The 16,098-nt window shown below is 34.6% G+C and overlaps 1 protein-coding gene across 1 annotated transcript in view; it reads left to right on the top strand.

Annotated features, from left to right (window-relative positions):
- The first annotated feature begins 10,840 nt into the window (after positions 1–10,840).
- The window catches only part of LOC106457269 (very-long-chain 3-oxoacyl-CoA reductase-like), a 47,965-nt gene continuing 42,707 nt past the window's right edge, over positions 10,841–16,098 (top strand). The window contains exon 1 of the mRNA XM_013916660.2: positions 10,841–11,120. Coding sequence (XP_013772114.1) covers positions 10,877–11,120 — 244 coding nt within the window. The 5' untranslated portion in view covers positions 10,841–10,876. The remainder of the gene's footprint in view (positions 11,121–16,098) is intronic.

Here is a 16,098-nt window from a genome sequence, read left to right as displayed (position 1 = left end):
ATCTACATATTTAATTTGTATAATGAGACAGGGTCTATGGACATCATGAACGATTTATTAGAACAGCAAACAATTTTGTCAGACACCTGTAGAAAAAGCATTTCACCTATCACAACAAAACCTTACCAAAATATATAGAATAATAAAATGTAGCATCAAATTATTATAAATAGCGTCTGTAAGCTTATATCAGTTCATATTAAACATTTAGTACTTGGTTGGTCCTCCTCGTACTCTAATAATCTCCGCAAGGGGACGTGATATGCTGTAAATGAGATTATTGATTTAATCCACCGTGATTTCATCCCAAATTGTCACTAGGAGGCACTACAACTCAGCTACAGTAGGTGATTTAGGGTCGTGGTTAGCAATTTTCTGGTTCAGTTCTGCTCAACAGTTCTCAATGGAATTACAATCTGGAGACTTTGCTGGCATGGCAATCTTGTAATGTCCTCCAGATCAAGATAATCCTGCACAATACGTGAACTGTGGGAAATGAAATTGTCATCCTGGAACACAAAATTATTGCTAGACCTTGCCCTAGGATATGGCACACACATCGTCTCCATGTGATGTATGTAGAAGGTGCCATTGATGTTTCCCTGGAGAATATGAAGAGCAGTATTTCCACCATGATGAATAGCTGCTCAAACATGTACTGCACCACCTCCTGTGTGTTCCCTGTGGGAAAGACAGTTTTCTCTCATCGATCCTCCAGGCAAACGACGAACACGAATCCTACCACCAGCTTTAACAAGCCGAAAACAGGACTCATCTGAAAATATGACCTTTTGTCAGTGTTCTAACTGTCATTTCAAAGTAACACCATAACGGTGGTGAATTCTGATTAATATCGATTTGCAGATAGCCCTTCTTGCAAATTAACCTTGGTCAGTCTCATATTAACTGTTCTTCTGGATATCCTGGAATGAATGTGTTCAAGCCATTCCTGTCATAAGATATTACATAACTTCTTTTGATCTGATCGAAACATGGTCATCTTGGGCAGTAGTTTTTGGTGTCTACCAGTAGACTTTCATAGAAAAACGTTTCCTTTAGTCCAACGACGTTTCAGGATTCTAGATATAGTACACTGAGGGCACCCTACTGTTTTGCCAATGCCTGTTTGCTTCATACCATTTCTGGAATAGTTGAACAATTTGATGCCTTATAACTTTTGGCACGTGACGAGGCATGACTCTACACCAAGTACAGAGAAACTGTCTGAACAAAGCGTTGATCTATTTCGAAAAATATTATATCAAAAGTACATCCTTTTATACAACACAGGCGTTTAGGTGTGTTTTTATGAACAAATGCTCAAAACAACTTATTCAGACCAAAATAACAGTATGCAAACATTCTGACTAAGACTTTTGCATCTACCCACCAGTAGAATCTCCTACTGCACGGCTTTATGTTACTTTTGTGTACAAGGTGTTTAGAATCAGTACATTATGTTAATGGTCATGGTCTCACCTTTCTATAAATTAGTCCATCCGTATTTGCATGCTGCAGGCCTGGGTAATGCACTTTTAAAATATCACATTCTTGGAACTTCGTTATCCAATATGCTATCACATGTTTCAATTGGCACATGCATATTCCGGCAGTTTTTGTTTATTTGTTTTTTGAAATCCTATGGACTGGCAATGTGGTTGTGACAGAACAGTGCAGGCTACCTACCATTGGTTGAAAAACACTGTCCTATCATACAAGTAGTGGTAATAGTGTTTTATGAAGATTGCAATTGCAAGAAGTTATTTTTATTGTTATATAGATAAGGGTTTATGAACCATAAGCATATGAATAGAGTAAGTAATTACATATTCCACTTCACTCCGCAACTGTGATAACGCTGGTGATGGTGTCTGAGAGGAATTTGTTGTATTTTCATGGATGTTTATTCACATTCCTTTCTCCATCCAAAGTGGGTCTCAATTTTAGTGAAAACAGGCTATGGTACTGCTAACTAAATTGCTTCCCTGATTCCTATTCATGGTTTATGCACTCAGTATCTTCCACTGCAAGTACATTTTCTATGATTCTAACAAATACTATTTTAGGGGCTGAAAGCATCACTAGAAGTTTCTTCCAGTTAGGTTAACTTTCTGGGGACACATTCTGTCCCTCTGGTGGTGCCAGAGTGTCTTGAGCATTTAGACTCTCCATATACAACCCTCTTCTATCAAAGTGGGCTAGCTTTAGATGGGGCCTGTTGTGGTTATAAATTGCCACAGTCTGTCTGTAAAATCTAGCAGAATGCCTATAGATGATCCAAAGGTGGCAACATTTACTTCCAATTTTTTTTTGCTCTAGCTCCATGATCTTTATCTATGCTCCTTTTCACTGGAAATCCCTCCCTAATTATTAAGAATAGAACTTACATTCTGAATATCAGAAGTGTTTTACTGATATTCTTTGATACACTTCCCAGCCTAAAAGTGTCCTTCTATTCTGGTATTTATTGAAATAGACACCTCATGTATATGTAAACCTAATCTAACCAAGTCCGAGGAAATAGCTGTTCTTAGTCTGGACTAGAGTTGTATATGTTGCTTGCTTCTTCTCAATGCTCTTGGTTGGATCTCAGCTTCATTTACCTCCTATTGGACACTTTCAGATTCAATGGTTAAAGAATTAACTTTAACAAAAGTCCTCTCTAGTTTAAACAGTGCAGTCATTCTTCTGATCTTCATGCTATATTTGATGTTGTCTTTAATCACTAGAGTTTATGTGCTTTGGTATTACTGTGTTTTAATCACATGAGGTTAGAGAATACAAACTAATGCTGTTTTATTAGGTTTATGGTAGTTTTTCTGATCTCTTAGTTCTTACTACTGTTTGTTAATAACCAGAAAGAGTTAATGTCTCAAATATCAATGTGATGACGAAGAACTTCTCTGTAAATTATGGATCAAATGTCTTTTTCTTGGTCATGTGGAATTTTCTTGGAAGATATACATATGAAACAATACTCTCATAATAAGTTGTTTTTCTTTTGCTTGGAGTATTTGGGTTTACGTGAGATATTTGCTCCGTGAGGTTGTTTATTCAAAGCTGTAATAAAGTGTTTGGTACCTTGAGACCTTACCTAACTATTTCTTCTACATTTCAGAGCTTTTGAAAAAATTCCTCAAAGTCTTCTTTAGAAGTTCTAAGTGTAGGTGGCAACAGAATTTTTTCATATTTAAGGCCCCAATAAAAATAGAAGACCTTTGGTTAATCTCCAAGAGCCAATATTTTGCTTCTAGTGAGTTCCTCACTCGAACTTTTGTTCTTACTGAGACTTTCTTAGTCTCTGTTTTCATTGTGTCTTGCATCTGGAAGTTCATGTCAATCATTCTATGATCAACTATTCATTATTATAGCATTCCCTTGATAACATATTTGTTGTAGCTGCTTACTTCCCTCTTGGAGTGTAACCTACATAACAGTGAGGTTACTGATGAAGTGCAGTTGGCCATTATCAAAGAGTGCATATGTGGTATTGTACACTATGCGTGAGAATAAATGGTTCTCCAAGTGAATTCCTGTCTGAACTGGATAGAGGACACCAACAGTGATAAGTTGGCACACAAAGTACACTGATATTTGTTCTGAAAACAATGGTTAAGTGTATTTTGTTAAAATGATTTTGGAGCTACTGCACATCAATACAGCCCATGTTGCCACGTTTGGTTATTTTCTGTCTGATGACCATGTATCTTGACAATAGCCCTTTAGTGTAGGTCCACTGCAAAAGGCTTGGTTGTGAGGCTGTCATGTCAGAGTAAATGGCTCCTCTCCTGGTTGTCTTTCCATAATCTATGTAATGCCTGAAGACAGTGGTTTTTCCAGTGTCTATTTCAACTTGACTAGTATGTTTTCACATGGAATAGCATGAACACCAAATGAAGTTCATTCTTTAGCTGCTTGACGTATGTAATGATTGAATGGATATGTCACAAAAGCAGCTTATGTACACGTGACTTTGTTACTTTTCCAGACTGAGATCCTTCTTAACTATGATGTGTGCCATTGTCTAGGACACGAGAACTACTTTTGCCACTGACCTTTGCATTCGTGCTACAAGAAGCCGCGCTTTGCTTACCATGGCTTAGGTAAGACTTGTCAAAGGTATCTTTTTGTATGGTCCTGGTACCCCAAATTGATTCCTATCTCCTAGTTTTCTAGTACCATTAAATAAAAGAGGCATACCCGTCTTTGAATTTCTAAATTCCCAGTCTGAATAGATATTTCTTTTGTGAGTATGTGAATATTTTGTGTTAGAAAGAGCTATTACATACTATTCCACAAAACGGATCAACTTGCGATGGCATCATATTACTGACGAACGTCAAAGAATGTCAAAATGTGGTACTGAAGTATTCCGTCTATAAAGGCTATGGTTGTCATGCAACTTGCTGATTTACATATTAAAAATCGGTTTACTATCATATTCTCAACCATCTGTAAGACATATGTGTTTTGTGTAAAGTTGGTAAACAAAAAATAAGCTTAAGCCCCTTGATTGGCAAAGAAGATAGGTTAGGTTTGTCATGTCCTGGTCACATTTTTGTAGCTTATTTAAACACAGTTTGGTTTTATTGACCAAATGTCTTTAGTATAGGTGAAAACCTTTAATAAAATTGTCTTAAAGTTGCCAGTCAAAAATTTACTCAGTTACTAACAGTTTTTGGGATCGATAATCTCCTTTCTTTATGAGCGTGATTAAACAGTCAAATAAATCTATAAGGAAACTGAAGAGGGCGCTGCGAAAAATTAGTATCATAATTAAGACGCTGATAAGGCAATAAATCTCTTTAACAGCCAATAAACATTGAAGTTACATATGTTTCGAATGTGCAATAGGTGATTATCTTTATTTAAAGTTTTATGTTAGTTACTACGTTCCAAACACCTTAAAAAAATATTTTTTAAAAAAATTGATTGATCCAGACTTTCCCTCTTACACTAATTAATTTGGTAATAGGGCGAATGATCGGCTACAGCAGTTCTAAATAAATCACAGTTTGTGCTCATTTGTTCTATCCTTAACTCAACGTACGTTCCTTACAAGGTAACCCTTAAACCACATCAGAAAGTTTCATTGTGTCCTCAGGGTGAATTGTCAAACATGTGGCCTAATGTTCTCTTCAAACAGTAGATTATGTTTCATAGGCTGCCATCTAACGGTGTGAATTACACACTTGTTGAGAAATTGATAAATTTCAGATGATTTTGTTCCCACTACGAAGCAACGCATAACGGGCGTATTGGTTTTCACCTATCTGTCTGTTCATCCGTCCGTCCCAATATTATGGACAGGATATCTCAAGTTTGGATTCATAGATTTTGACCAAACATATACAGCAGGTACTACGTGTTCTAGCCTTGATTAAAATTTGAAAATTATATGTCAAAGATGAGGATCAAAGGTCACTGATACACAGAAAATCTTCCCCAACATGATGTTGCAGGATGAATAGGTAGTGAAGAGACTCATACAACAGGCACTATAAACAAAGTTCTAACCCTGATTAACATTTGAAAATTATATGTCAAGGATGAAGATCAAAGGTCACTGATACACAGAAAATCTTCCCCAACATGATATTGCAGGATGAATAGGTAGTGAAGAGACTCATACAACAGGCACTATAAACAAAGTTCTAGACCGGATTGACTTTGAAGAGAAACCTTCCCAATCTTGTGGACAAGTACCACATCATGAACTTGGAGGTACTTAAACATACATTACAAAATTGGGACATAGATGTTTCATAAACACAACTTGCATTTATTTTATTCGTTTTTGTTTTGTTCTTATAATACAATAATACTTTGATCAACAACGATTTATAAGAATAACGAAAATTATTTTACGTGGATAACATACTACATGTTTCAACAGAACATTGGTCTGTCTTCTTCAGTATGATATATAGCTAAGAATGCAGGGTTTATATGCAAAAATCAATATATACATAGACAAAAGAGCTTATGGTATACAAAAATGTTGTCACATGAAAGCATAAAATTTAGAACAGTTTATGACATGTCATATGACAACATTTCTACATACCATAAACTCTTTTCTCTATGTATATATATTGCTACGACAGCGGAAGTCACGTGACGCTGGCAACACGTCATGAGTTTCTAGAAGGATCAGGGAACCTCACGAATATCCCAGTATTTGCTAGACGCCCTATATTTTAGTATATAAGCCCGGCAAATAAAGAAGAGATAATAATTGCAGATAGAGAGATATAGAGACAGATAATTGAGTCAAGTGAGCGGTAGTGACCGTTAGTAAAGTGCGTGAATCGTTGTGAATTATAGTTTGTGTTTAAGTTAAAGTGACCGTCAAAATTCTGTTTATTGCAAAGATGTATTGAGAAAGAATAAACTAATTTTATTTAAGAAAGAACTTGTATCGCTGAAGTTCTTCAGAAAGAATTTTTACGGGAAATTAACAAACAAACAGAGACGTAACAATATTGATCTTGTATATAAGCACTGTTAGTTGTATTTCATACCTGAAAAAGACAGACCAATGCTCTGTTGAAACATGTAATATGTTCGCTACGTAAAATAATTTTCATTATGTTTATAGATCGTTATTTCTTAATATACTATTCTATTTTCCATTTCAATTTAACAGTGTTTGGTCGTGGCCATGATGAATACTTTATGCCATCCACATCCGTGTATGGAAGAGCTATCATGATTATTGTTTTTTTTATTAAATGGTACACCCTGGTCGTGGGTCTGATATCTAACAGTGTAACATTATGCGTTTTAAAAACAAGTAACAAACATGTAAGCTAACTATTTATTCATTTATTCTAGCATTGTTTGTTTGTAATTAAGCACAAAGCTACACAATGGGCTATGTTTGCTCTGCCCACCACGGGTATCGAAACCCGGTTTCTAGCTTTGTAAGTCCGCGGACGTACTGATGTGCCACTGGGGGGCGTTATATAGTAGAATTCTCGAATAACGCATACGTTTTTTTTTTCAGATGTGAAGATGGCGGTCGATTAAGAAAAGAGAGTACAGCTTATCATATGTAGGTTAAAATAATTTTAAATTGAGAGATAATTAAAAGGACTATGTCATTGTGTTTATCCATAATTATCTTAAACTCAGTATGTAGGATTAAAGTTTTTCAATTTAAAGATAAGATTTCAAAATTATGAAACTCTTAAGGTCATTTATTTGTATGAATGCTCGAGATGTAAAGTTAGGTGTATTGTATCTATGGTAAGAGCCTTAGGGGCTAGAATTAACGAATGTTCAAGTTCGACATAAAAAAACCTTCAACTATAAAATTATATGCTTTAAAATAACTGTTATTTACCACCAGAGCACACCCATGCTACGATTATTAGTAGAACTAATGACATGAAACACAATCGTATTAAATATAGTTTATTTATAAGTAGGTTGAAACAGAAATTTAATGAAATAAGTAGCGCTACTGAATTGCTTTTAGTAGTAAGGACGTCATTTCCAGTTTGTTAAGCACTTAAGTTGACATTGTGGTATTTGTTTGTTTTAATCCAAAATACACAATAGGCTATCTGAGCTATGTCCACCACGGGGAATCGAACCACAGATTTTAGCCTTGTGAATCCTTAAACTTATCGCTGACTTACTGAAGGACGTTATGTCGACATTTTATGCATAGAAATACTGATAAAATAATACTTGTTTTGTTGAATAGAATTTTCTTGTAATTTTGTAATACGATTGGCATATTTTTTGCATAGAAGAGAAGGCCTGTTTGCGCAAACAAACAAAGCTCCCGCAAGTAGCGCTAAATGATTTATAACGTTGAATTACGTATTTTACAACTTTTTGTCTTATTATTTAAATATTTTATATTGTAATTTACGACACTTTATGATCGTAATTTAGTACGAACAACTGCATATTGCGTGATTTAAATATAAATGTATAGATATGCATTCTAGTATTAGATTGAGCAGTTTTTAATAATAGTAACATAAAACAAACGTTTAATTTGATTTGAAACTAAGGGGATTATATTATTATGGAATACTTTTTTCCCGCATTTATTTAATTGTCATAACACTAGAGGGCACCACTTTATACTACTATTGCTATTATTTTCATTAACTTTAGATTAGAGCAAGCTACATACATAGATGAAAACTAAAAATTAGCCCAGTAATTAATATAACGCTCTAATTAGAAATATATAATATCATAAAGCCAAACGTATGATGATTACAATGCATTCTGTTTGTTTGTAGTTAAGCACAAAGCTACACAAGGGATTATCTGTGCTGTGCCCATCAGGGGTATAAAAACTCGGTTTTTAGCGTTATGAGTCTTCAGACTTACCTCTGAGCCACTGGTGTGTGTGTGTGGAGGGGACAATCAGAATGTAATGATTCATCTGTTGGGTATACTGGCTGTTAATTACTAATAAAACATACCAATTGTAAAGTTGGCGCATTGGCTTGCGAAGTTAGAAATATTTTGATGAAATAAAAATTGAGACAGGAGGTTTCAAAGCTGCGTTTTTGCTTTATCCATCTCAGGTACTGTGGGTGCGTTAAGCTAATGAACACCTCAAGCACGCTTTCTATGAAAAGAACATTTAACGGACTTCTCAGTTGTGCTCAATACAAGCACTCGTGAGAACAACCAAGCAATATGTTCTAAGTATGCAAATCAAGATGGTAGACTCAAGAGAAATCGTTATATTTGCTAGTAGCATCAAAACCTTTATATGTTTGTTTGTTTTTTCAACTGAAGAAGAAGTGATAAGACTCAGTAAAGATTATTTATACGTGAAATATCTGCCTTATACATATGTGAAATCATGCGTGTAACTTTTTTCTTTCAGTTAAGTTATATTACGACCACTTGTGAAGTTTTCCTGTGAATTTAAAGTTAATCGTCAGTACATAAAGTTTATAGACTACATACACCAATATTTACATCATTATCCTCACTATAGTGATTAATTTAATCAGTATTCGTAACAAATATAGGCTCGGGCTGGCCCTTTGGTAAAACTCTGGATTTCGAAGGTGGTGAGCCGGGTTTGAATTCTGTGCGAAACTACTAAATATTCCGCGCACTTTAAGTTGTGGGTACGTTATAAAAGTGACAGTTTGACCCTTAGCATAGATAGAGTGCTGCTGACTGACTGTCTTCCCTCTGGTCTAAGTAGTTCAAAATTAGTGACGGCGGCAGATAACCTTAATATCTTTACCATAAATACAAAATCCATAACAAATGGATCGTTAAGTTACAAAAGTACCGCTCTCTTTACGTAGTGAAACTTCTCACTGCAAGCTGGATAACTTAGCAGGCAGTGGCATTCGAATTATTAAGCTGTACCCATATTCGTTACATATTGACTTCCCTCCTATCCTTGAAATACTTGAAAAACATATCTCTACTCCTACACTTTCACGAATTTTTCTCCTTAAAAACTACTCCATTTTCCTTAATTTCAAGGATTTCTTGTTTGCGATATAACCCTTATTACAGATGGATATATTTTACAATATTTATTTATATGGTACACTAGGTTAACAACAATCTTGATATACATTGTATGTTCACATATTAATGTAAAATTCATAAAAGACGCCAAAGATATCTATTGACCTATTTATTATATACTTTCATATACAACGACCTTCTTGACCCTGTTTGTTTGCTTTTTCATTTTGTACAAGGAAGGCTTGATTTTGGATCATTTGTTAGTTGAACAGAAAAAAAAAAAGACGCGCCTCACTACCTAAAAACACGCCCTTCATTTTGAATTCACGGATTTTTACGAGAGATTTGTTTTCAAATTCGCGATGCCAACTTGTATTGAAAACATACACCTTTTCTTGCGTTTTTCGTAACGAGCAGGCATAACACTTTATAGTTAAGAGTGACACTGCCAGTGCTAATAACTTAATACATTCCGTGTTAGGAATACCACAAGTGTCAACTTTCATTTCATAGGTTATGTAGCGAATTTTATAGCTCAAGAATCCTGTCCAATTTTGTCCTTAACCTATAAGGTGAATATTTATGTTTACAGCATTCAAGACGCGACTACAGCATATTCTCATCCATTTATTTGTTGCATATGAGACTTTGATACTTACATCAATTTTTTTTTTAAATGTGGCATCATTTTCAGTTTATAAATATAAGGACTCTGCTGCTAAAAATCTATATGTCTAAAATTTTGTAAATGTGAAATCTAAAACAAACTCAGCTGGATTATATTTCATGTTAATTATTAAAGCAATAGGAAATGTTCACAAAGTCCTCAATCTCTATACTTAAAGAAAGCTTTTCATCCTAATATTTAAATCACAATCTTTACAATTTTAAAAAGGATATAGCTTCAAAAAAGTAATCTGTAAACACGTGCATCTTACAAGAAATTCGGGATCAAATTTCACCACATAAGCAGCTTGTTGGAACGAACGTCCCTTTATATGTGTTAAAACTAATAACGGAGCTTTAGCGTCAAAGTTCAAAAAGTGTGAATTCTAACATAATTTTCTTAACTCTTATAATGAATAAGGCTCTAAGAGTTACGTATTGGATTTAAACTATACTGATGTAAACATTTAAGTATATATTGTACAGTGTCTATATATTTTAATTTTTAAGCATATTATTTGTTGTTGATTTTTCAGATCATAAAATATAAGATAATGATATAAATCTAAAACAATTACTTAAAATACAGGAGCACCATAATCATTATGAGAAGCACCAAGTGAAATAGCTTTGTAGTTAACTTTAGTGACACCTAGTGACGTAAAAATTGCAGAACTGAGAATGCAGCGTTACACAAAATATGCGGTAGTTTAGCAGAACGCGATTACATACCAAAATGGCTGCTAGCGGTACCTCAGACGATCGTGCAGTGCATGAACAGTTCAACGACGGATCTTGTCCTGCAGCGTCAACATCGTTCTTTTCTTTGAATATGTCGTTTTTCAACTTCATAGGGATTGTAGTGGTAGTTTATATTTTGCTAAAATTGTTATTGTCCATTTGGAGAGGAATATACACATGTTTCCTTGGATCGGTACTTAGTCACACTGTAGACTGGAGTAAACTCGGTCGTTGGGCGGGTGAGTTATACCGATGTATAATATTATTATTGCTAACTAATATTTGTACTACAGTTAAGATGAGACATTGAAACTATTTGAATTTGAACTTCGCGTGTTACGGTAGAAACCAAATATTCTGATAGTTACCTCGATTGTTGAAATATATCTGTGTCATATTTTACGAAATAATAATGAAATGATTATTACATTGTATGTAAAAGTTAAACTTCATTAAATTTATACACAAATATGCTTTGCGTTATTATTTCTTCATGTTCTTGTAATATACTATAGTCAAATTAGTGTTCAATTGAATATAAAATTATCATCAGCACTGTTAATTTGGTCATTAAAATCATATATACATTAGTAATAATACTTAAGTGATGATTATAATATTTCTATATCTTGTTAGTTACGCATATTTTGTGTAAATTAAGTTTTCCTGCTTGTATTGTTTGCTTTGGTTTATTCAAAAGTCTAAAGTACAATACCGACAGTAGCGTGTAAATAACCGTTTCAATGTAGAAATATTGATGGCTTAATGTTTTTCAGAATATGAAGCATTTTTGAAAAAAAATGCTGATTAAACCACAAATTTGTACAAGCTTAAGCAGAGATCTGTGAGAATCAAGTTTAGATGCTTAGAGACCGGGTTTTCAATATATTTTTCTTCATGAACATTCTTTACAGAATGATTTTTCTTGAAAATAAATAATAAACCAGGAATAGAATGCGTCATTGTAAAATATATAAATTTGTTAATAAATTCTGAATCTGAAAAATTGAGAAACTTCATATTCACCCAGAAAGAAAAGAGAGGAAAGGACTGACAGTCATTCACATGATTATAGACTTGATTTTTCAAAATATATTTAATTAATTGAAAGACTAACTAGTCTGCTATATTTCTCGATCACTATTATTGTTTTATAGGAATAAGCTCCTACTGGGTAGTATGGTCTACTGCATATTACTACTTATGGCTAGTATTTTACTGCGTGGGTAAATTGTCAAGTGTATTCAAAGTTTTATTTTAGGCTTATATTTATTTTTGCTACACCTTACCTAGGAAGAAAAAACGTTGTCTACAGCGGAAGCTACTGACCTACACTGGCCTGGGCAATAGGCCTTCAAGATTTAATAACGTAATATAACAAAAACTGAATATTGTATCGAAAAATGTATACATGTATAAGATAAAGTATTGTATAAAATGAAATTTATTATACACCAAAGCGTTTTTAAGAAGTTGCGATAAAGTACGATTTGATGAATGAATGAAGGTTCTGTTGTAAGCCGATATTTGTGTATTGTCTCACAATGTTTTTCATGTAGTAACTAACGTACTGGTTGTATTTATCTATATAAATATAATAGTACTGTCTGTTGTATGTCCATGTAATTACTTCGCAGAGTTGTGGATGGACCTTCACCAGAATTGGTATGGCGGCTTATTAGGTCCATGCGGGGGTACTTACAAATTTTCAGTTTTGCTTTTTGCTGTTTTATGGGCGTTTTTGTGTTCCTTATCACTACTTTGCCTCCCATTGATGGATCTCCACCAAATTTGGCATGAAGGTTTGTTGGGTTCATGCGGAAATACATACAAAGTTGTGGTTTCACATTTTGTGTTTTGCAGTTTTTATGGGCGTTTTTTTACAATAACATACAAGGGAACCAACTTTTCATGTCCTAAGATAACCTTTCATTAATCATGAATTTACTTTTTTTTTTGTATCGTAAGAAAATTCGGTAGTTACAGATCTAGGCCGTATGGTAAGAACATTTTTAACGAATATTATGCTTCGCCATAATAGCTTGGAAAAGCTGTTCATACCATTACCATTTTTTTTAAATGGCTTATATAAATAATGTTCCGACCAGTACTGTGTTTGTGGTGTCCCACCCTACCTGAAAATCTCTGGAGTGAGGGAAACGCATCGTCGGCAATGGATAAGGAGAACGTGGTGTGGTTGGAATTACCATTATTATACATTTTTTCTAATTCTTCAACATCTCTAAGGGACTATATAAATAATGCAGTGTTATATAATATAATAGGCCTAATGACAAGTACAATTAAAGAGAAACATGCAAGGCTGTGTGGTATGAAAAAGAGTATCAGAGTATCTCTGAGAGAAAGAACGTTTGGTAAAAACACTTACAACGAACACGTACAGGTCATATCGTGGGAAACTTAACCGGTAAAAGAAAACAGCAACAACAAAAAACACCTCTCAATGAGTAGAAATATATGCCGTGTTATAACCTGTAAGAAAACTGTATGAGTAATAGAAGTAGGCCTGTCGTAATTTGAAGAAAATTCGACAAATAAAGCTAGGTCGATTAATGGAGTTAAACCATATTGAAAGATAATTCTCAGGGAGTAACTGATCTAGGTTGTATCGTTAAAAACTCTCGGTGGTAATAGAGTCAGACTGATTGCTCTAAACTCAACAAGCAACAGAGGTAGTGGTAACACATCTAGTGCGTAGCGTAAGAACACTAAAAAAGAAACATGGCTAGGCATTATTGTACTTAACAAATATGAAAACTAGGTCTTGTCGTAAGAAAACTCGTCGAGTAGAGCTAGGCCGTATCTTAAAAAGAAAAACTAAGTTAATATAATTAGGTTAAATCGAAAGAAGATTTTGTGATAACAGAGATATGACATAACGTAAGAACACTGGATGATGGTTGTGGCTGAACCATACCATATTCTAATAATGAAAAAGTTAGACATGTCTAAGAAAACTCAAAACTCGACGATTAATAGACTTGTTTATATCGAAAGAAAACTCCCAGTGATGATAGATTAAGGTCGCTTATGGGTTAACTTCCAGCATTTGGTTGAGCTAGGTCATCTGTAACAAACGGCAACATAAAAAAACAGAGCTAAAAAACTCGTAGTGGTAAGATATTTAAATTGCATCGTAATTTAGATTGAAAGAAATACGTTTAAAATGATAAAGGATTGAATTAAAGTGAATTAAATGTATTAATGTCAGGATCAAATTAAACCACTCTCTGAAACAGCCAATCCACCTGTTCCTATTAATTTATTCTGAGTTTGTGTGAAGGCGTTAGAAAATCAGAAGTATCTTTTCACTTTCTATGCCACATGACTTTTTTTTGTTATGACCCCACCCTTCTCCAGTGGCACATCAGTAAGTCTATGGATTTATATAACACTAAAAGTCTGGCTTCGATACCCGTGATGGGCACAGCACAGTTAGCCAGTTATGTAGCTTTGTACTGAATTACAAAAAAGTTAATTATTATTATTATAGATATCTATAATATGAATTAGATAAAAAGATCTCTAAAAATGCAAAATTCAAATTTATAATGGATCGGTTTCTTTTGACTCCCCTCATTTTTTGTAATTTTTTAAGTTCACGTTTTATTCACATTTTTTATTTTTGTGTAACTTTTAATTTTTTTTCACGAATATTATTAATTTACGAGCTACTTGTTTTATAGTGCTGATCTACGTATTTAGCTTAATTTAGATCAGAAATTCTTATTAATTGCATAAATGAACGAAGTCTCCCACTTACAACTTTTCCCGTCCTTTTTTCGTATAAAACAAAGCCTTATGAGGTATAATATATGTTTGTAATTAAGCACAGGGCTACACAATGGGCTCTCTGTGCTCTGTCCACCACGGGTATCGAAACCCGGATTCTAGCGTTGTAAGTCCGCAAACATACCGCTGTGCCACTGGGTGGCTAGGAGCTCGAATTTCTTCAGTAATAGAAAAAGAAAGTAGTATCCGTTACTGTACAGTTTGTTTAGCGAAAGGCTGGCTTATACAATGGACTATGTACGCTTTGTCCACTGGTAGGAGGGGGGAATCTAACCCCCCGATTTTAGAGTCGTAATCGGTAAAGCTATAGGTGACGAGCCACGTTACACTGTATACAAATATTTGTCGTGGAAGAAAATGCAATGGCTTTATATGCATATGTGTTTTCAAAATAGATCTGAACAGTGTGCAATAGTAAGCGCTGTCAGGCATATTATTATCTGCACTATTGTTTTGGAATTTTTTTTCTATTTGCTTTTAAACAGGATGTCCTAGAAAACACGGAATCCGCATAACCAAACATGTTTACTAGGTCGCTCTTGATTTACTTTGACAGCTGACGAGGGTAATGACCTTATTTTTTAAACCCGTGGGGCTGATGGTTTATGTTGTGTAACAAGGTTATGTCTGCAAAGTATACGTGTGTATTATCAAACCCCAGCACAGTGTATGTATGTATATATGTGAAAGTTCATTAAGCACGTGAGATAACGCGGAACTAAAACGAATATTTCGGAACATTGATTTGTTATTTGTTTTTACACTCTGTATATCAGCTCTTCAGAATCGCTTAATGTACTCCGAGTTATATTTTGTGCATTTATTTCTAGAACACTAGTTAGTTTTTACCACACTAAAAATAAAAACTTAGCTTGGCTTGCGTCATCTCACCTAGTTGCTCGAGGGCTATCTGCGGTAGCCACCCGTAATTTTCATGTGGTAGACTAAAGGAAAGGTAGCTAGTCAATACCGTCCGCCACCAAATTGTGGGCTACTCTAATCGAATAGTGGGATTTGACCGTCACTCTTATAACCGTGCTCTAAAGTGTGGACCACGATTTAAATTATTTTGGCGGTAACAGTTCGCGTGCCACACAACCTCAGATCCACATTCCGACACGCTAACCAATGGGTCGCTTTCGGCCTCTCACATCTTTTAAAACTACTTGCCACTCATTTCTCAAAATTATTGCTAATTGCAGGACTTTTCAGTTTTCCTACTACCCATGTTTATTATTAGTTTTGTTTACTTTTTTTTTATTCCTGTAAACTCCCAGTGGAGCATAGGGCCGCGACTACAACTCGCCAACGGAAGTTGTTATTGCAGGTACTTGTGGCAGGTTGGGTTTTACGGGGTGTAGTTGCTAGCCCCGCGCACAACCCTCCTCCTTTCTCATCCTGGAC

Source organism: Limulus polyphemus, unplaced genomic scaffold (genome assembly GCF_000517525.1).
Source record: "Limulus polyphemus unplaced genomic scaffold, Limulus_polyphemus-2.1.2 Scaffold309, whole genome shotgun sequence".
Lineage (NCBI taxonomy): Eukaryota > Metazoa > Arthropoda > Merostomata > Xiphosura > Limulidae > Limulus > Limulus polyphemus.
Note: the sequence above shows the minus strand (reverse complement) of the source record. Positions and strands in the feature narration are given on the sequence as shown.